Here is a 21,787-nt window from a genome sequence, read left to right as displayed (position 1 = left end):
CAATTAATTGACACAAAACCACTGAGTGTGTTTGCACTGTGGGGGCATCCCTCAAATATTGTATATTATACAGTATATTATATTCGCATCCACGCAAACTGGTACCCTGGTAGAAGAACCTGAATGTAAATGACGATTTGGAAATTGGTGTGGAAACAACATTGGTTACTGTTACATTTATTTCGTTGTGTCCATTTATACTGACCAGTTTGCCTAGGAATTTTGCTCAAATATAATGAGATTCATATCATTTAAATCTTGAAAGGCTATCCCAATATACGTTATGTGTCCCTAAAGTCACCATACATTTCCTTTTTTTTTTCAATTTTGGTTCAGGTATCATTCGGACAGACGTCGGGCCATCATTATTTGACAGCGTAGGCTGTACAGTCTTGTAAGCATATCATTCTCTTGTTAAAGGCTAAGGCTCTCAAAAGGACCATGTTTCAGAATGTTTATGGCTATCACACTGCCGGAGTACAATTTACAGTACACTATTCATGTCAATATTTGGTTTCTGACATGAAATACAGCAGAAGGCTTGATACTACCATCACTGACTCAAAATACCACCCTCCCAGAGCAGGCAAAAGTCAGGGAACGTCTATTTTCGACGGTTGCAATGGAACTCAGAATAAACAAACACTAGATTCAGCAGAGAGTGTTGAAAACATCGCCTGTACCGACTTCAGCTTCAAGCGGAAGGTTATGATACTCAACAACCTGAAGCACAAATTGTATAGCGCGCTGGATCAGTGCGGCTGTCATAAAACTTCTGAAAATGCCGCTGAGCTGCAGGCAGAGAGAGAAAACCTTCTTTGCCGGGCCCTAATTTTGCAACCCTGTTCCAATGTCAGGATATGCCAAAATATTCATCCTGAAAATGAACTCAAAGTTTTCCCACAGTTGTCCACACAGAAATGGTCAAAACAAGACATGTATTAAACGCTCACATGGTGGTGGCACCGAACTCCTGTAAATAGCCCAGCTAAAGAAAACAAAAGGGGATGACAGTGGCACAAGCTTCAAAATGTAAAAAGTGAACTCTTCAGATCGGATTTGGTGGCGTGTGGACACGTATGCTTGTTCTGTTTTGCTACTCAGATTAATCAGCTCAAATGTGGTGCATGCATGCATGACGGAAGCATGTTTATTTTGATGATAACTTAAGTGGGTCAAGCAGAGGTATTATCCGCGGGTGGCAGTAACGCACACCACGAGTTGTTTGCGAGCTGCCAGAAGGACAATCGAAGAAGCTCTATTGAGACTTGTGGTTGTCTGGGCAACCGGTATACAACAGGGGCAGCCAAGCCTGGCTTCATCTGCTGGCACTTTGCTTTGGCTCCAAAGTTGACCTTTTTGAAGATGCCGACCAATAATGTTGCAGCACCCGGGAAAAAGGTAAAAATGATCAACGGAGTTGACATGGAATTAAGTGCATGAGAAATAGGGAAACAGATAACATGGGGCGGTGGCTCACTGAAAAAAACCAAAAACATTCTATAGGTAATATTGAAATTTTAGTTGAGCATGTGTAATCCTATCATTGTTGGGTTTTGATTTGTTTTGTAATACTTAACTTTTAAGAAGGTGCCTGCTGCAAAGTCACAAAAAGCAACCAACAAGAGAAAGGTAAGTCTCATTCCAAAACACACCCACACACACACAATTTATGTTTCTTATATTAATTCTTCACTAAAAACAAATGATGGAGGATGAGAAAAAAACACAGCAACTGCATGCCCCATTACAGGATGAGGAAGATGACTTTGGTGATTATGGCTGGGAAGAAAGGACTCATGGCAAACTTACGAAACCTGCTGATCAACTGGATCTCACTGAAGCTGTAAGAGAGAGCTCACACAAAACGACAAAACGAATCATCATGTTGACAATATGAGTTACCCTGATAAATGACTCAGGGTCATACTATGTTCTCTGCTTGTTTCTATATTAATCCAACTAAGGAGCTGAAGGAGGAAGTCACAAGGATTCTGACAGCCAGAAATCCACACGCGCCGCAAAATATCGTCCGATACAGCTTCAAGGTCAGAATATTACAGCAGTCTGAGCGCTCTTGTAAATAGACGAATCACAGCTGTCGTGGCAACAAATTATTCGTTTTAGTTTGTGCTAAAATTAATGCCATGAGACAGATGAAAGTGAAATGTCCAAAAGCAAAACTTTGCATCTTAATGACAAAATAATAAAGCGATTTTTGACCACTGTAACATTTCATATATGGCATCCAATTGTTTTGATACAATTTTTTTTTTGCTACAAACATTCAATCTATTTGAATACATCTTTTTCAAAACAACACATCGACTTTTGACCAACATCAGAATGAGAATGCCTCCACTGTCATTTTATTTTAGCAAATCCAAATTGAAAATTGAAAAATTGAAAATTAAGTGAGATACAATCATTGCCAGTGTTCTGTATTGCTATTTGTCAGATTTTTTGATAAACCAGAGGTTCGTCGTTGCATATCATAACGATCAGATCAATCACCCCAAGCCCATAGGACACTGAATGGATATTTTTGAATATTTTCAGGAAGGTGCTTTCAAGCTGACCAGTGTTGTTGATCAGCTGGCTGTCCACTTTGTCCTGGATGGTTGTCTCATTCATCAGGACTCTGATGAGGCTCGGAGGCTGGCAGCCAGTGAAGACCTTCCTGAAGGTGTTTGCGGCGTTCGCTGACACCTGCAACATTTTCTATTTCAAGAAAAAAAATTGGGGGGTCAATACAGGCCTTTTGTGTGTTATTACAACTGCAGGCAGCGTTCTTTCTGTTCGCGTAGACCACTTCGGCTGACTGAATTCTAGTGCAGTTCATACTTGTAGCCACTAGATGTCACTATTAACAGGTTTTGAAATAAAAAACAAACAAACTTGCATTTCAAGTGTGATTTGGGTCTTGATTGTGTACAGAGACAACAACGGTTGATACTGGAGTCGAGCCTGATGAGGGAAAAACAGAAACACTGGTAAATTGTGTTTTTATTCATTTTAATGAAATCCTTTTTTGGGGAATGTGAAAAACAACCATTCAGTTCTGGTAATGGTAGGATCCTTAAGTCGTCGTTCAGTGTGATTTTAGCGACAGCTTCTTTGTCGGTTTCCTTGCAGGATGCGTCTGGAGATGGAGGTGAGGATGAGGATGCTGGAGAAGATGACAGGCCAGATAGCGTTGCCTCCAAAACAAATGAGCAGGAGCCAAAATGTACAAACCAGTTCAATTTCATCGAAAGAGCTTCGCAAACACTCAATAATGCACTGCGGGTAGGAATGAAAAAAAACCCCGTCTCATTTCTATATCAATTCGTCAAGACTTCAAATTCTGTTTCCATGCAGGATAGAAGCTGCCAGACGGTACCGCCTCCACGCTGCAACTATTCGGCCACCGCTACTCAGGTGGCCGAATATTCTCTGACTTCAAATTCCGCTTAGAGCAGCTAAGAATGCTCAAAAATGCTCAACGGCACTTTTGGTCTTTTCAGTGGGAGATATATGATGCGTACACGGAGGAGCTGCAGAAACAAGAAATGAAAAAAGACAAGCAGAGAGCCTTCCAAATAAAGAAAGATGGTGACCAGAACAAAAAGAAGATATTGAATGACACGCCGGTAGCTCAACTTACTTGCCGTGTTTTTTCTTGCTCATTGTGCAACAAGAAACAATCTTTTTCTGTATTGGCCTGACAAATTGTTTATATTTTTTAATCTCTGCAGAGTGATGACATCACACCAATGGCCATGCCAGTCGCACTGTTGGAACGAATGGTCAATCAGAATACATGCAATGACATAGCACAAGGTGGGTTTATTATTTGTCCGACACTGTGTTAATCGTGTGAGATTATCGATTCAAAGGACCGACTATATTGCAGTCTGTCACACCGCTACTATAACAGTTTCCATTTTTCCCTGTGCGTCCTTTCAGATTTCAAATACTTTGAGGATGCGGCGGATGAATTTAGGGAGCAAGAGGGCACTCTTCTTCCCTTGTGGAAGTTCCAGTACGACAAAGCCAAATGGATGTGCGTCACAGCACTTTGCTGGTAGGCTTGCTCACCAACACGCCACGTGCTAGCTTAAACGCCAATGCAGCGCAAGACGAGTAATGTATGCATGCGCCTTATTCCACAGGAATGAGAAATATCCCGATTTTTTTGGTGTGGCCTTGGGATCTTGTAAGTCATCGACACGAACCAATGAATCATTACCTTTCCGAGAAGCGTATGTGGTTCTTAGCATGACGGAAGAAACATTTCATCTATCCTAAGATGACTTCAGCAAACAGGGCCGCGGGATGCTCCTCTTCTACACCTTGAAGAACTCCACCTTCCCCGAGTACATCTTCCCAACAGGTTCTGGCGTCCTGAGCCTCGATATTCATAAGCGACATTCCTATCTGGTAGCCGCCGGTTTCTATGATGGCTGCGTTTGTGTGTACAACTTGAAGAAGAAGGTACCAGAACCTGAATACAAGAGCAATGCGAAAACTGGCAAGCACACTGACCCTGTCTGGCAGGTGAGGGATTATATTACGGTACGTACAATATAATTAGCTCACCTGCGACCCTACTGAGGTCAAGCGGAAAAGAAAATGGATTGATATATTTATCAGTCATGTTCTGTCATGTAAAGAATTGGTTTATTGCAATTGATGATGGCTTTCCAATCAGGTACGATGGCAGAATGACGACATGGACAACAAGCACAATTTCTATTCTGTGTCCTCAGATGGCCGTGTTGTGTCATGGGCACTCATTAAGGTTAGTTTTATGACCGTTACTTATATATTATGTTTAGATGGTACAATCCAAGGTTACTTGTCAACACACAATAGGTTTTGTAGTCTGAACAAAATCAGACACAAAATGGCTTAGCCAAAGGCAAAGGACTCCTTTCCTGTGTTTTAGCGGCTACAGTTTTTAACTCATTCAGTACCAGCCAATTCTGGACCAAGTCTGAAAAGACGTTTAAAAACGTCTTTGGGAGTGAATGAGTTAACTATCCGGTATCTCCCCCCCAGATATTTGTGTTTATTGTGCTTCCTTCTGCAGCATAGCTGCTGAATGGTGTACGAAGTAATTAACATTTCCACATGCAACGCAGTGCTAACAATTTTATTAAACCGCCAACGCTGGCATTCAATTTGAAATCCCTCCTTCCGTTTCAAAATGGCAAAATCTTGACTGCTCATTGAAATCGAATGAGTTGACATGAGAGCAGTTCATTGCGCTGTCGGGTCTCTGTTCTTTTTTTTTTTTTGTGATCTAATAAATGTGTTTCGCATGTTATTTGCATGTCTGCAGAATGAGCTGGTCTTCTCAGACACGATCAGGCTCACAGTGGCTGATGCTGTGTTGGACGGTCCTGATGGTATTCAGGATCGCAGCACTGGTGAGATTTCACTTCCTTGTGGTCGTATCGTAAACCGTACCAGAAATTGTAGATCTAATTTTTCTCACGGAATTCTTTATGTACATTCGTCGGGCCGCTGTCTTTCATTGTGGACTGCACTTTTAAATGCCTCCATCCATCATCCTTGTCTCCAGTTGGCGGTACATGCTTTGACTTCCACAAACAGACCGACTCTCTTTTTGTCGTTGGCACTGAGGAGGGTAAAATACATAAGGTATGTTGAAATTCATTCCGCCGCCCAAGATTTGGCTGTCAATGAACTGTCAGAGGCTTGAAATACAGCAGCTGTGCCCACAAGCCATAAAGCTGATTTAGTCTGAGAGTGCGCACTTTATTTGTCACCGCACTCAGACCTGCAATCCAAACTGTGAAGTTCTTAAAATTAGACTTTTCAAAACTTCCACCACACAAGATTTAATTCTTCTTTCAAATGAACAACAACATTTTGCAAATTCTATTGTATTCTAATGACCACATTAGGTGTTTGACAATTTCAAAAGTGTATATTTGAACAATTGAGAGAAAAGTTTATCAATCACTTTTGGTTGACAGTAAAATGTTCTTGCCATTCCCTAGTGCTCCAAAAAATACTCCAGCCAGTTCCTCGAGACTTACACTGCCCACAACATGGCAGTGGATGCCGTGAAGTGGAATCCTTACCACCCAAAGGTTTTCATATCTTGCAGCTCAGACTGGACCATCAAGATCTGGGACCATACTGTCAAGTAAGACCAATGCTGGATGAAAGATTCAAAAATCAGCAAGAAACATCTTATTTTGAATACAATGAAGATTATATAGGTGTGTTTCTACATACAGGGTATATCATTTTACTGCGCATGACTTTATATTCTCTACATATGATTTTATAACACTTTTGTCAGACGTGTTAGCTTGACCGCTACATGACGGTAAACCATTCATATCGAAAAAAAACAATCATCCCTAACATTATGTATCATACATTGTTGCCCTCAACGTCCCTTATATCCTTTCTCCATCCCTCATTTTACCTATCTCCGGCCTGTACGTTTTTTATTTACCTGTCCTTATCATTTTGTTGACACTTTCTTAGAAAATCGCTTTCTGACTTTCGGGTTGAGTGAACGCTGGCGCGTTTTGGCTGCCGCTGCTCAACCCGTATTGTTTTGTGTTTTTTGTTATTGTAAAGTGTCCTTGGGTGTCTTGAAAGGCGCTTATAAATAAAATCTACTACTACTACTACTACTACCATGAAAATTGTCCAACTCAGGTGAAAACTAAGTCAGTCATGTTTGAAACATTTCAAAATTGCCTGAACAAAACCCCACTAGGGCTTGCTAAAGAATCCTTCAATATATTACGAATGAAGACCGATTATACTGACCAGGACTTGTCTGAAATGTTTATTTGTTTTTTTTCCAGCACTCCCATGTTCACAATTGAGCTCAACGCTCCAGTTGCTGATGTGGCCTGGGCACCACACTCCTCCACTAGCTTTGCTGCTGTCACCACAGAAGGATTGGTAAGAATCATTTGAAAGTAACAAATCAAGCAGGTAAAAAAAAAAAACAAGCCAATAATCAAACAATAATCTGATAAGATTTGATGGTTTGAAGTGATCAAGATTAAGCCACTGTGGCGAAACATAAGCAAGATCTTAGTTGACACATCCACAATTGTGGAGACACATTCAAATTTAGCAGCACAATAAAGTCTGTCCAAAGCTTTTCAATTGTATCCTGTTTTTTTTCAATCTTCTTATCAAGGTGACAGCTGACTTAAAATAAATAAATAAAAGCACATTTTCAGTAGACATAATAGCGCACCGCTGCCAAGGTTTAGCAATCTTAATATGGAGCAGCACCAAAGTGTAACCTTTCAAACATACACACTTTCTGCATGTGCCAAAATCTTGTCATCACAATGCATTTTTCACTGACATTTTCAAAATGACTTGCGGTGTTAATGAGAATGGAAATTACTGTACTCCCTCCCCCACTACCCCCTTCCGGGTTTCACATCAAAATTGAATGGCCTTGCAAATGCCACATTGTTTACATGGAATCTCACTCACGAGCAAAACAGGAGTGCCCGCATAATTTAAAACCGTGGATATACTGTACTGTCAATAAAACAGCAATTCTCATCTTTTTGCTGATGCATTTTTTTTCCACATTGGGACATTGTCCATGCCGCTGGGCAAGTATTAATTAGTCCTCACACACACCTCTGACTGCTTCTGTTTTGTCACAAAAAAAAAATATATATATATATAAATAAATCTCTCCACCATATCAAAAAAAGGCAGTAAAAAATGGTCAATTAAGTCTCAGCTGTAATATAATATGTAAAACGAGAGTGACGTGTATCATCAGTTCTTAAGAAGTCAGTTAAAGTTTGGTGAATTCCTTGGCCAGCATTTTCCAAAGTAAATACTCTTCACAGTTAAAACAGTGCAAAACATGAGAATATTAAACCGTAATGGCTCATTATCATCAGTCGACTTTTTTTTTTCTTAATCTTTGGGCTGTACCCAATTTTCAACTGTTCTGCCAAGCTAATACTGAGAAAGTGAACAGCTCACGCTGTGTTTTCCAAATGTAAGCCAGTCATTACATTTGTAAATGTCACTTTTGGGTATGTCACCTGTCAATCCAAACTGCATGGAATTAATCAGATGCGAAATTATCCCTTTGGAAGTCAATTTTAAGAGGATTTTGAGAAAACAGTTCCAGGACATAATACAATACAGTATAGCCATATTCATACTTGGCATTTGTCATTTTCTGTGACATCAGTTTGACTCATTTCGACTGATACTGTCTGTGATCATGTGTTTGTGAGGATGACAACATGCCTGGTGGCCCGAGGCGCGAAAAAGAACGTGCTCTGCCAAGACAACTCTGTTCCCATTTTAGGAGACTTGAAATCAGAGCTGACAGATGTGGAATTGTCATGTCAAGATGAAATATCGGTGGGCCCTAGTGAGATTATTGTGAAACCCCATATTTGCGCTGTCATCTTTGCTTTCGAAAGTCACTCATTTGCCCAAAGTGAAAAATATTATTTCGCGTCATGAGAGAGGGGGGAAGCTATTAAAAGCACCTTTCAGTATGACGCGCTGTCAATTCTACAATAAAATAGCTGTACCGTATTTTCCACACTAAAAGGCGCACTGGATTATGAGGCGCACCTTCAATGAATGGCCTATTTTGTCATTTTTTTTCATATATTGGACGCACCGCTTTATAACACTCAATCTACAATGCATCCACTAGATGGAGCTATGCTTGAGGAAACGCCAACAGAACGATCAGATGTCAGTAAAACTTATTTAATAAAGCAGCGACACAGTTCACTTAACCAACAGCAAGTTATAACATTGACTCCATTTCCGTGTTCAACTGCGTAACCGATCGCCTTAAGTTTGAACTCTGCGTTGTAGCATGTCTCTAGCAGGGAGCCATTTTGGGGTGGACATATTACCGTAATAACCATACACAAGGCACATGAGATATTAAGGCGCGCTATGAGCTTTTAAGAAAATGGAAGGCCTTTAGGTGCTCAGAAAACAAGTCTTTGTAAAGACAGAATTTAAAACGCAGCTCTTCGATTGGATCTCATGAGATTCTACAGGTGCTTTAATTTCGTGGTCGACGAGCGCAGGTATCCATTGTTTGCACAGCTCATGAAGTGTCCTGATCATATTTTCCAGGTCCACGTTTTTGACCTGAGCATCAACAAATATCAGGCTATCTGCCAGCAGCCGGTGGTGGCAAAAAATAAGACCAAACTGACTCACATTGAATTTAATCCTTTCCATCCCATCATCATCGTGGGAGACGACAGAGGCTCTGTCATCAGCCTGAAACTGTCCCCAAACCTCCGTAAGAAACCAAAGGTAAGAGTCCTGATCAAGAAGATCCCCGGGAAGTAGCGGCCATTTGTTTGTACCCTTGTCCCATGTCCCTGACACATTACATTGCTCCCTTGTTCTGTATTTATCACCTACGGCTCATTTTACTGAAGAGCAGCTGCTCCTCTAACTTGCTATCAGCGCCAACAATCGATCGTGTCCCTCCTGCTTTTTTTTTCTTATTCGGGCCAGTCAACAATTAGCAATGTGTACACTGAGCCGCTTGTCATTAGATATATCACCGCAGGGGCAAAAGAGAGATGATCTAACTTGTCTTCTTTAAAAGATTAGAACTGTTTTCCTGCAATTTATCCGTTTTACTATGCCTACGGGGCTTACCGGCAGTTCTGACCTTAAATGTATTGAATTTAATCAACCAAAGACTTTCAACGCATTAAATATTCACCATTTGCTTACAGCACGTTTCATATACGCATCGGGATACAGTTTACACTGATATTATTCTTTTTTTTTTTTACGCAAATGTTCTCCTTACCATAATAAGTGCAGATCCCAGAATGATTCACGCTCAGAATTTGGACACAACTTAAACCCATTGGAATCTAAAGTAGATGTGAACAGACATATAAACACTTACAATTGAAATCTGGAACCAGTCCAATTTGATTTGTATTATTCCTTTTTTAATGGTGCAATGAAAATCACTTAAATGCTCATAATCGTAATGTGTTACACATTTTACAAAGCATTGTCGGCCATACTCACAAACGGATCTCTTCAGCATTGAAAACACACACACACACACACACACACGCGCACACACACACACACACACACATACGTGTTTTGGTGCATTTTCAGGACGTCCGTTTGTTCACCCGACATATGGGTACATGCCTTTCCCGTGGTCCTACAGGCTCCAAAAAAATATGGTAACCATGAAAAAAAATCAGGAAGACACCCATCTATTCAGATTTTGGCTAGGACGTAATTTTTTTTTGATTTATGACAAAACTACTACATATGAGGACATTGACAGGTTTTTGTGTATTATGGAGACAGTCACCTCAAACACACTGCCATTTCATGTTTTTGTGAATTTTGAGCCCCCTAGATACACATCATTTTCAAGTATATATGACTTATGAAGACCAGCTAAGAGTAAAGTGTGTAATTTTTAGATTGACTCCTGTTACATACCAACAGTATATGTTAGGCACATGTGCCCAATTGTCATGCTCGGGCACGGGGAGAACTCTACAAAGGAAGGAAGCCCAGATTCAAACTATCAATTGCTGAACTATGAGGCGAATGTGCCAAACAGTCGTTGATATTCACGGTAATAATACAAGACAGTAAAACTAAGCTGTGAAGAAGAAGAGACAGTTAAATATGTGGTCAGTCCACTTTCTTATTTTTTAATTGCTGACAAATATGAAATTATGAACACAGAAAACATGCCACCTCCTCTCCATGACACAAGGCAGTGCAATAGATGAGGGTTGTTTGAACTGAAGAAGATTATGTCAAAATGTGAATACTGTGATGAAGAATTTTTAATAAATGTGGCCATATATTGTGCCATGTGTGTAGCAACTTCTTCTTTAGCTACCTGTTAGACAAAAGCAACTTTTCAAAAAGTATTGAAATTCTTGAAATAGGATGAATTCAAATGTTTTAGGGTTTTTCTGAAATATCACCTCAAACCTAATAAGCCTATCTTTTGTGAGAAGTTTGTATATTGTACGTACGTTTATATACAGCAGGGGTGTCCAAAGTCGGTCCTCGAGGGCCGCTGTCTTTTTGTTTTCCAGCTCTCCCAGGATGTTCTAATGCTGCATCAGAGCTGACTGTTGAACTGATCATCTGAATCAGGTGTGATGCAGCCGCGAGAGCTGGAAAACAGGCACGACAGTTGCCCTCCCGGCCCAGATCGGGACATGCCTGATATACAGTATACCTTACATGTTCGTACATCTCCAAGGATTTTCCAATTTGCTCTTGAAGCTCATGAAACAATAAATGTGAAACACAGTATTCAACAACAAATATGAAATCCGTAATTGACCATCCCACCCTAAATGCACCATTGCTATTGCTATAGTTAACTTGAACTGAAATGTACCCAGGCGTGCTCGCATTTCAATGGACTATCTATTCATTTCCCTTTTTAATGCAGTTATCCTGTTGTGGATGTAGTTTTTGATGGACACCCAGTCTCTGTCTTTCAGAGCTACTAGCTCTGCGTGGAGACAGGACTCACAGCTCGTTTTACCTGGAACGTTATGGCTTGTTATGAAATCAAACATATGTCTCTCAACAGCCTTCACTTCATCATCTGTCCACGTACGTCTCTTATTCCCACCTGTAAAAGAAGGCATTATTTATTAAAAATGGCATTGCAAATGTTAAAAATGCAAAATAAGATATTCCAGGAAATAATGAGAATTTTGAAAAAAATGCTCTTTAACCTTGCTTTTCATTGGAGCACTTTGACTTTTTGTTCATCAAAAGTACTTCAACTTCAATTAAGATATGTTAATTTTTGCCATTTTTGTTTAACTTTAACTGGTGTTTTTGTTGTCCCGTGTGATTGAGAAGGAAGTGTCGTCCACGTTCTCTAACTGGGTTGGAGCAGAAATGTTTTCCAGGGTTGCGACAAAACTGTCGTCAGTGTTGTCAAAGGTGGTTGAAGCAGAAGTGCCTTCCATGTTGTCCGATGTAGATGGCGCATATGCATGGCTTGGGTTCCCAGAAGTGTCAGAGCTTGAGCCTTTGAAAAATTATACAAAAATAGTTGAATGTGGCTTTTCACCATTGCTTTCTTATATGTGCCAAATCGTCTCCTAATTTCTCAATTTTCTTTCGGCTGTCGAGGCCTAATGTGTTTTCAACCTGCACATTTTGCATCTTTCAACACCATTTTCAAATACTGTAGTAAATTGTTTCTAATTCATACATAGTTGTGCATAAAGACTGAGATTATCAGGCACCAATTTACTCTGTCTTATGTCATAACTTGAGGACATTACCATTTTCTGTGTAAGTGAGAATCGCTTTTTCTTGATTAAGGTCAGCATTGGTTTCTTTGCTCAAATCGTCATCGCTCGTGGTTACTTCATCTGGTTGGGTTAAAAAAAAACAGACAGGACAAAATGCTTTTGTTTCAGGGTAAACGCAGAATGTTAGATGTTTTAAAAATGATATTTAAACAACATCAAAATATTCAGCATTCTTCGTTCTGACCAGTTAATAAATGAAGAAACATTATTTCTCATTGAACATTGCTCACAGGAGAGTTTGGGAATAACGTACCACACTATAGAAAGTTTAACTCTGTTCAGCTCTGTGGAACAGCAATATGGGGACATTCAGACACAGCCTCTCCAGAGTTAGGTTAAGACAAAAGTCATGTCACCTGAAACACACTCAGGTTTTTCAGGTCTAAAGAAATATGAGGACATGACGACTGAAATCATGGAGAGTCCATGTTTCTGATTTATAACTTCTCCTGTGTTTGTCAAAGAAAGCTGTAAACTCAAAACTGATATACACTGATAAAATGCAATGACCTGTTGTAAGGATGAAGTAAATCTTCCACTCTTTTCTTGATCTTCAGAAGGTTTCATCAGGATCCGAATACCTGGTGTCTGCAACATAGCAACAGTGCAGTGTCAGAAATATTCAAATTTATTCATCCTAATTAGTTAATAAATGAATAAACATTGTTTTTCATTGAACATCGCTCACAGGAGAGTTTGGGATTAATATACCACACTATAGAAAGTTAAAACTGTTCAGCTCTGTGTAACAGCAATATGGGGACATTCGAACACAGGCTCTACAGAGTTAGGTTAAGACAAAAGTCATGTCACCTGAAACACACTCAGGTTTTTCAGGTCTAAAGAAATATGAGGACATGACGACTGAAATCATGGAGAGTCCACGTTTCTGATTTATAACCTCTCCTGTGTTTGTCAAAGAAAGCTGTAAACTCAAAACTGGTATATAATGATAAGACGTAGTAACCTGTTGTAAGGATGAAGTGGATCTCTCATTCCATTCTTGGTCTCCAGAAGGTTCAGTCAGGTACCCGTCACTTGGTGTCTGCAACATAACAACATTACGGTGTCAAAATATTCAGCATTCTTCATTCTGACCAGTTAAGAAATGAATAAACATTATTTCTCATTGAACATCGCTCACAGGAGGGTTTGGGATTAATATACCACACTGTAGAAAGTTAACACCGTTCAGTTCTGTGGAACAGCAATATGGGGACATTCGAACACAGGATCTCCAGAGTTAGGTTAAGACAAAAGTCATGTCACCTGAAACACACTCAGGTTTTTCAGGTCTAAAGAAATATGAGGACATGACGACTGAAATCATGGAGAGGCCATGTTTCTGATTTATAACTTCTCCTGCGTTTGTCAAAGAAAGCTGTAAACTCAAAACTCGTATATAATGATAAAACGTAGTAACCTGTTGTAAGGAAGAAGTGGATCTCTCATTCCATTCTTGGTCTCCAGAAGGTTCAGTCAGGTACCCGTCACTTGGTGTCTGCAACATAACAACATTACGGTGTCAAAATATCCAGCATTCTTCATTCTGACCAGTTAAGAAATGAATAAACATTATTTCTCATTGAACATTGCTCACAGGAGAGTTTGGGATTAATATACCACACTATAGAAAGTTAACACTGTTCAGTTCCGTGGAACAGCAATATGGGGACATTCTAAAACAGGCTCTGCAGAGTTAGGTTAAGACAAAAGTCATGTCACCTGAAACACACTCAGGTTTTTCAGGTCTAAAGAAATATGAGGACATGACGACTGAAATCATGGAGAGTCCATGTTTCTGATTTATAACTTCTCCTGTGTTTGTCAAAGAAAGCTGTAAACTCAAAACTGGTATACACTGATAAAATGCAATGACCTGTTGTAAGGATGAAGTGAATCTTCCACTCTTTTCTTGATCTTCAGAAGGTTTCATCAGGATCCGAACACCTGGTGTCTGCAACAAAGCAACATTGCAGTGTCAGAAATATTCAAATTTATTCATCCTAATTAGTTAATAAATTAATAAACATTGTTTTTCATTGAACATCGCTCACAGGAGGGTTTGGGATTAATATACCACACTATAGAAAACTAACACTGTTCAGCTTTGTGGAACAGCAATATGGGGACATTTGAACACAGGTTCTCCAGAGTTAGGTCCAGACAAAAGTCATGTCACCCGAAACACACTCAGGTTTTTCAGGTCTAAAGAAATATGAGGACATGACGACTGAAATCATGGAGAGTCCATGTTTCTGATTTATAACTTCTCCTGTGTTTGTCAAAGAAAGCTGTAAACTCAAAACTGGTATACACTGATAAAATGCAATGACCTGTTGTAAGGATGAAGTGAATCTTCCACTCTTTTCTTGATCTTCAGAAGGTTTCATCAGGATCCGAACACCTGGTGTCTGCAACAAAGCAACAGTGCAGTGTCAGAAATATTCTAATTTATTCATCCTGATTAGTTAATAAATGAATAAACATTGTTTTTCATTGAACATCGCTCACAGGAGGGTTTGGGATTAATATACCACACTATAGAAAGTTAACACTGTTCAGTTCTGTGGAACAGCAATATGGGGACATTCGAACACAGGCTCTCCAGAGTTAGATTAAGACAAAAGTCATGTCACCTGAAACACACTCAGGTTTTTCAGGTCTAAAGAAATATGAGGACATGACGACTGAAATCATGGAGAGTCCACGTTTCTGATTTATAACTTCTCCTGCGTTTGTCAAAAAAAGCTGTAAACTCAAAACTGGTATATAATGATAAAACGTAGTAACCTGTTGTAAGGATGAAGTGGATCTCTCACTTCCTTCTTGGTCTCCAGAAGGTTCAGTCAGGATCCCGTCACTTGGTATCTGCAACATAACAACATTACGGTGTCAAAATATTCAGCATTCTTCATTCTGACCAGTTAAGAAATGAATAAACATTATTTCTCATTGAACATTGCTCACAGGAGAGTTTGGGATTAATGTACCACACTATAGAAAGTTAACACTGTTCAGCTCTGTGGAACAGCAATATGGGGACATTCAGACACAACCTCTCCAGAGTTAGGTTAAGACAAGTCATGTCACCTGAAACACACTCAGGTTTTTCAGGTCTAAAGAAATATGAGGACATGACGACTGAAATCATGGAGAGGCCACATTTCTGATTTATAACTTCTCCTGCGTTTGTCAAAGAAAGCTGTAAACTCAAAACTGGTATATAATGATAAGACGTAGTAACCTGTTGTAAGGATGAAGCGGATCTCTCACTCCCTTCTTGGTCTCCAGAAGGTTCAGTCAGGATCCCGTCACTTGGTATCTGCAACATAACAACATTACGGTGTCAAAATATTCAGCATTCTTCATTCTGACCAATTAAGAAATGAATAAACATTATTTCTCATTGAACATAGCTCACAGGAGAGTTTGGGATTAATATACCACACTGTAGAAAGTTAACACTGTTCAGTTCTGTGGAACAGCAATATGGGGACATTCGAACACAGGCTCTCCAGAGTTAGGTTAAGACAAAAGTCATGTCACCTGAAACACACTGAGGTTTTTCAGGTCTAAAGAAATATGAGGACATGACGACTGAAATCATGGAGAGTCCATGTTTCTGATTTATAACTTCTCCTGCGTTTGTCAAAGAAAGCTGTAAACTCAAAACTGGTATATAATGATAAAACGTAGTAACCTGTTGTAAGGATGAAGTGGATCTCTCACTCCCTTCTTGGTGTCCAGAAGGTTCCGTCAGGATCCCGTCACTTGGTATCTGCAACATAACAACATTACGGTGTCAAAACATTCAGCATTCTTCATTCTGACCAGTTAAGAAATGAATAAACATTATTTCTCATTGAACATTGCTCACAGGAGAGTTTGGGATTAATATACCACACTATAGAAAGTTAACACTGTTCAGCTCTGTGGAACAGCAATATGGGGACATTCAGACACAACCTCTCCAGAGTTAGGTTAAGACAAGTCATGTCACCTGAAACACACTCAGGTTTTTCAGGTCTAAAGAAATATGAGGACATGACGACTGAAATCATGGAGAGGCCACGTTTCTGATTTATAACTTCTCCTGTGTTTGTCAAAGAAAGCTGTAAACTCAAAACTGGTATATAATGATAAGACGTAGTCACCTGTTGTAAGGATGAAGTGGATCTCTCACTCCTTTCTTGGTCTCCAGAAGGTTCAGTCAGGATACCAACATCTGGTGTCTGCAACATAGCAATATTACAGTATCAGAAATATTCTAAAAAGTATTCTTCAGTAACTGAAGAAGTATGAGGGCATGACTGAAATCATGAAAAGCAACATTATACCAACCATAGAGTGTCAGAAATATGTCGTAGTTATATGACTTTTGAATAAATTGAACTACTTTTTTCAGTGACCACATTCACAGCACAAGTACTGTGTAGTACAGTACTCTTTATGGTACTTACCACTGTACAGCTCTGATAGCTAACAATTTCAGGACATCAGACACGACTGAGTTCAAATAATAAAGACAACACCCGAAACATACTCTTTCAGACTAAATCAATGTAATGACTGAAAAATGTGGAGTCCATGTTCCTGTCTTTGAATTTCTGTTGACGTCAAATAATCCTCTAAAACAGACACTTGTGTTAACTTTTAAAAGGTAATAAACTGTTGATGAAAATGATCTTTCACTCACCTATGAAATATAATGATTTACTTATTAGATCTGGTTGTCTACAGGTGTATATTCAGGCATTACTTACCAGTGCTCTCCATGCCCACTGAGAATCTCCATAGTCATAGGTTATTTCATTCCCTGCTTCGATATTTTCAATTGCAAACAAGCAAAGATGAGGTTCATCCTGGATTGTCAGCTTTTTCATTCTACAGTTTGGGCCTTTGTGAGCATCATTGACAAGTCGACCTAATGAACCATCTTCATGGGAGGAATCAATGCTGAAATTGAACAATGAAACATGAAATGTTTTTCCAGTAAAACTACAATGTTGTACAGAACCACATGATGTTTTTCTAGATCTTGACTTACCACCATGTGCTTCCTTTCCATTCAAAATCAAACAGGAAACAATTTTGCTTCTCTGTGTACTTTTTCTGTCTCTTGTCTCGTTCATAACTTGAGATTAACTCTCCACGGTACTCAACCACAAATAACCCCTTTTCGATTGGTTCACTTGTAGATACGTGGTAAATACACCACGTCCTAGGACACGAAAAGTTGACACTTAAATGTTGATTAATACAATCCAAATCAGGCTTACACAATGCAGTTAATCAGATATTCACAAATACATGCAGACCAAAAAATAAAAATTTAAAGAAGGGAAAAAACATGTTTAGTGGTACGATAACAAAATAATTCCATGTAAAAACAATTATCAGAATCGCTGATAATTTTCTTTAGCAATTTGTATCAGCACAAAATAATAATGTGGCTCCTTACATCAGAGTTGTTTACATTGCTTGCCTTCAATTGAACAGAATGTATGGAATAGCAAAGAAAAATACCAGCGGTTTGACCGACAGTTTGACTAAAGTGATCATCATAAGTCAAGTGAAGTACCATTTTTCCTCAATGGATAACATTCGAAACCTAATTTCAGTTCCTATACTATTCCACTCCAAACTGCATTATATGGTTGAGGGAGAGAAAGAGAAGAGCAATAAGGTCAAAAAAAAGTATGGGCAGCAATGTTGGTGAATGCATTACCACCATAGTTTTTATTTTGGTCACAGGCAACCTAATGCGGCTGCACAGTGTGCGACTGGTTGGCACGTCCGCCTCACAGTGCCTTCTTGTGTGGAGTTCTCCCCATGGCTGCATGGGTTTTCTCCGACTACTTTGGTTTCCTCCCACATTCCAAAAACATGCAACGTAGTAGGTTCACTGAACTCACTAAATTGTCCCTCGGTGTGATTGTGAGGGTGAATGGTGGTTTGTCTGTGTGTCCTGTGATTGGCTGGCACCCAGTTCAAGTTGTACCCTGCCTACTGTCCGAAGACAGCTGGGATCGGCTGCAGCACAGCCAGGCCCGTATTAGTATAAATGGGTTAGAAAATGGTTGGATGGGATGTTTTTTTTAATCCGATTAACTGTGCGTTTCTATTTTTGTTATTTTCTCTTTGTAAATACAAATGCAACTCTAACAATTGTGGGAGGGAAAGGATTCATCTAATTTCTTTGTAAGCTGTCCTGGCCTTTCACACCTCCGATCTCCAATCAGAAATCCCACTGAGCAATATACACCACTGCACATAGAAAAGATACATTATGATTAAAATAAAAATTAAGCAATCAACAATAATAGTCATAATGGTAATGACATACATAATTCCTGTGACCATTCTTTCAGTTTTAAACTAAGTAGAGACCTTTGATGGGCAGTACAAATTGCTGATAAAAATGTGGATTTGTCAAACAGCTACCACAGCCTTCTTCAATCAGGTGAAATAGGCATTGTGAAGGAAGTTTGAAGGCATCTAATTTTCCTCAACTATTACAGATAGTATGCGTTTTTTATGAATTGTGATATTTGTTGAAGCACAATATTTTAACAGAAGCCGAATAATTTCTATTTCTATTTTTTCATTTCAAGATATTCCTAGTTCTACATGGCAATACAATATTCTCAAGAATTGAATGATAATGGCTGCTAAACATTCTCTTAAAAAGTACTTCAATTATTTTTGCTCCAATATGATCAATGGCATAAAAAAAAACATGCTGTTGTTTATTGTGATATTTTTGGGGTAAATACAATGTGCGAATAAAATCTGTCACTGTGACAGGCTTTGGTTGCAGCTCTTGTCATGTGCGTGTGGTAGCCATAAGAATTAGATAGCAGGTAGATTGATAGCATACCTTTATAATCATTGATCCACTGGGCTTTCAAACAAGGCTTGTCGACTCCAGATAAAATAAAATGAGCAGCCTCAGATTCAGGGCTCAGTCTGGCTCTTCTTTGTGACATTATCACCACCAGTAAACATCTACAATGGAAAGTGAGAAGAAGTCAGCCAGACAAGCAAGCACAATACAATGGCAGCACTTATTTTGGCTCAGAAAGTACTGAGCCAAAGGAATATTATTTTCTTCCTCAAATATACAAAAATTCATTTCATCAAACATTTGCTGGTCAGATTAATAGATTCGGGCAAACCATTTGTCAGGCAGATAACAATGTAAAATTAAAATAGAGTAACACAATATTGTCTTGACCAAATGTACCAACAAAGCTGAATTCTGCTATAATTTCATTGCAAACGTTTGTTTGTTTCTTCATTGAAACGGTGTACAATTGAATCAACACAAGAATAAACAGTGTAAATACACCAGACTTAGCATAAAGGCTAGAAGTGCATGGCCCACTTTCATTAGGCTACCTGTACTAACTAATTTCAATTAACTGCAATCAAATAAAACAAATACTGCACTGAAATAAACATTTGGCACCAAAATCAAGTTCCACAGACTGTGTTGTCAAAGATTTAGAAAGGTTTTCTAGAACCTTGCCTGCAGGACATGTCCACATTACTTTTACTGGAAGCTTATTAGCATGCTAACGATCTAGCTAGCTAGCTAGCTAGCTGTCTAATTGAATGACATTACCTTTGGTGGGCACTGTTAAACACGGTTATATTGAACAAAGTCTATGTTACAGTAAGATAAACGAAAAGGAATTGCTTACCAGGTGGTCATCCACGCGTGGTCGTGTTTGTTTCAGAGAGTTTAATAGATATCTGGCTGTAGGATTGTCTGGCTGCTTCACATGTTGGGTTTTGTGTGACTGCTAATTGAAGTGACTTACCAGGACGAGGGCGGGGAAAATGTGTGAGTCAGTCCGAAAAAGATGACATATGAGGTCCTGCACAATGACGTCACTGAAAGTGTGTTAAAAGTGTGTTAAGGTACCGAAGTTGGCCACTAGTTTTCCAAATGAAAAGTGAGTCGAAAGTTAAACACACTTAAACACACAATTTCTGAAAATTGTGCTCTTTCAGGACATCACTTATTTTTGGTGTGGGAGTATCCTCGTGAGCTCTAGAGTAGTGTAGACTGCGTGGAAATATGAGGACGCGAAAAATGTCCTCATTTTTCCACAGGTCCTCATTGTGAAGGTGTGTTATCATAAAATTGTCCTGAGATGTCATGAATACAAACACACACACACACACACACGCACACACACACACACACACACACACACGCCGGGTGACACATGATTATTAACCTTCGACTTCAGCCCTTGAGAGTGCATTTGGGACATAATTATAAAGTTCAGCACTGCTGACGGTGCTCTAAGACCCCGGAGTGGCAAATAGCCACAACACACAAACACCCACTGCAAAATTATCAACAATATGCAAATAACGTGAACATAGAGGGCCCCAGAATTTGTGCAAACTTGAAAACGGCAAATCAACACTTGTACATGCAGCACGGAAACAAATTTCAGGATGTCGTGGAAAAAATGTCCCAATGCAGAGTGTGCAAATCAGACATGATACAATTGGCAGTTTAACAAGGAGAGGCAGTCAATGAAAATGGGAATTTAATGAAGTTTACAAAATGTCCTTTATAATCTAATTGTCTGTTCTATTGTTCTGAGCTGGAGGGCTGTTAAGTGAACGCCGCTGATGTACACGACGTAGAAATGCTGTTCACGTTGACGAGCGCAGGCTGTCATGCTGTGAATGGGGTTTTGTTGGGAATAATGAGAATCATAGAAGCAAAAAAAAAATACTGGTCGAATATTGACGTCGATATACAGTCTGTGTGTGTGTGCTTGTGTGTATGTATGGCATGGCTGCGTTCATCAATCCGAACAAATCAATATTTTACAAAGCGGACCATTTTTTGTTTTTGCGGTGTCGCTCAGTCTGCTCTTTTTTATTGTTGTTTTCAATACACCGACTGCAGACAGCTTCACCGTGTATGTAATCTCCCTGTGTTTACTCAGCAAAGGTCAAGGAAATCCTGTGTGCCTGCATGTGTGTGTTTGCAGGGCAAGAAAGGTCAAGAGCCGCCCGAAGGTCCCGAAGTAGAAACGGCCAAGATGGAGAAGCTTCTCAACCTACTGAGGGACTCGGAGCAAAGCAGTGTCAAGTGACCCCTCACCGTTTCCTTGTCGCCACGTGTCCAAGAAGTCAGTGCAAAAAAAAAAAAGAAAAAAAAAAAGACGTAATTTCTGCCCTGCATGTCAATTTATTGTCTTTTGTCACTTCCATCATGAACGTAAGAGGTGTTTTTTTTAAATTACATTTTATTCATTCGTTTGTTATTATGATGCTAGTTTTCTATCCATTTCGAGTAGTTGATCAAATTCCCATTAAAATGCATAGAGGGGTGACACCTGATGTATTTTGGAAAAAAATCACCCTTTGTCTTATTGTCATCATCCTTCGTCAAG

The 21,787-nt window shown here is 39.4% G+C and overlaps 1 protein-coding gene and 2 long non-coding RNA genes across 6 annotated transcripts; 1 reads left to right on the top strand and 2 right to left on the bottom strand.

Moving 5' to 3' along the window:
• The first annotated feature begins 1,286 nt into the window (after positions 1-1,286).
• Positions 1,287-21,554, top strand: LOC147201602 (dynein axonemal intermediate chain 1-like). 2 transcript variants are annotated; one of them, XM_086118238.1, is made up of 20 exons: positions 1,287-1,401; positions 1,588-1,632; positions 1,754-1,846; positions 1,968-2,048; positions 2,560-2,686; positions 2,938-2,993; positions 3,136-3,288; positions 3,361-3,420; positions 3,507-3,632; positions 3,738-3,822; positions 3,949-4,066; positions 4,155-4,198; positions 4,292-4,539; positions 4,694-4,783; positions 5,327-5,414; positions 5,570-5,649; positions 6,012-6,160; positions 6,840-6,939; positions 9,133-9,318; positions 21,383-21,554. In XM_086118238.1, exons 1-20 carry the CDS (start codon positions 1,366-1,368, stop codon positions 21,485-21,487), a joined length of 2,070 nt encoding a protein of 689 aa, XP_085974364.1. In that variant the 5' UTR covers positions 1,287-1,365; the 3' UTR covers positions 21,488-21,554. The 2 variants fall into 2 exon arrangements, with proteins under 2 accessions (XP_085974364.1, XP_085974363.1); XM_086118237.1 differs by lacking the exons at positions 9,133-9,318; positions 21,383-21,554 and having other exon boundaries at positions 1,293-1,401; positions 1,591-1,632; positions 6,840-7,208.
• LOC147201604 (uncharacterized) lies at positions 10,686-12,685 on the bottom strand. Of its 2 annotated transcripts, XR_015101705.1 has the most exons (3): positions 12,327-12,638; positions 11,260-12,067; positions 10,686-11,189 (listed from the first exon to the last, which is right to left on the bottom strand). It is a non-coding gene; the product is annotated as an uncharacterized LOC147201604 (long non-coding RNA). The 2 variants fall into 2 exon arrangements; XR_015101704.1 differs by having other exon boundaries at positions 10,686-12,067; positions 12,327-12,685.
• Positions 16,531-19,648, bottom strand: LOC147201603 (uncharacterized). 2 transcript variants are annotated; one of them, XR_015101654.1, is made up of 4 exons: positions 19,240-19,648; positions 17,407-17,580; positions 17,123-17,315; positions 16,531-16,591 (listed from the first exon to the last, which is right to left on the bottom strand). It is a non-coding gene; the product is annotated as an uncharacterized LOC147201603 (long non-coding RNA). The 2 variants fall into 2 exon arrangements; XR_015101653.1 differs by having other exon boundaries at positions 16,559-17,315.
• Positions 21,555-21,787: the final 233 nt, after the last annotated feature.

The sequence above is a fragment of the Hippocampus guttulatus genome, chromosome 8, assembly GCF_054856545.1.
Source record: "Hippocampus guttulatus isolate MCC_2025c chromosome 8, RoL_Hgut_1.0, whole genome shotgun sequence".
Taxonomy (NCBI): domain Eukaryota; kingdom Metazoa; phylum Chordata; class Actinopteri; order Syngnathiformes; family Syngnathidae; genus Hippocampus; species Hippocampus guttulatus.
Note: the sequence above shows the minus strand (reverse complement) of the source record. Positions and strands in the feature narration are given on the sequence as shown.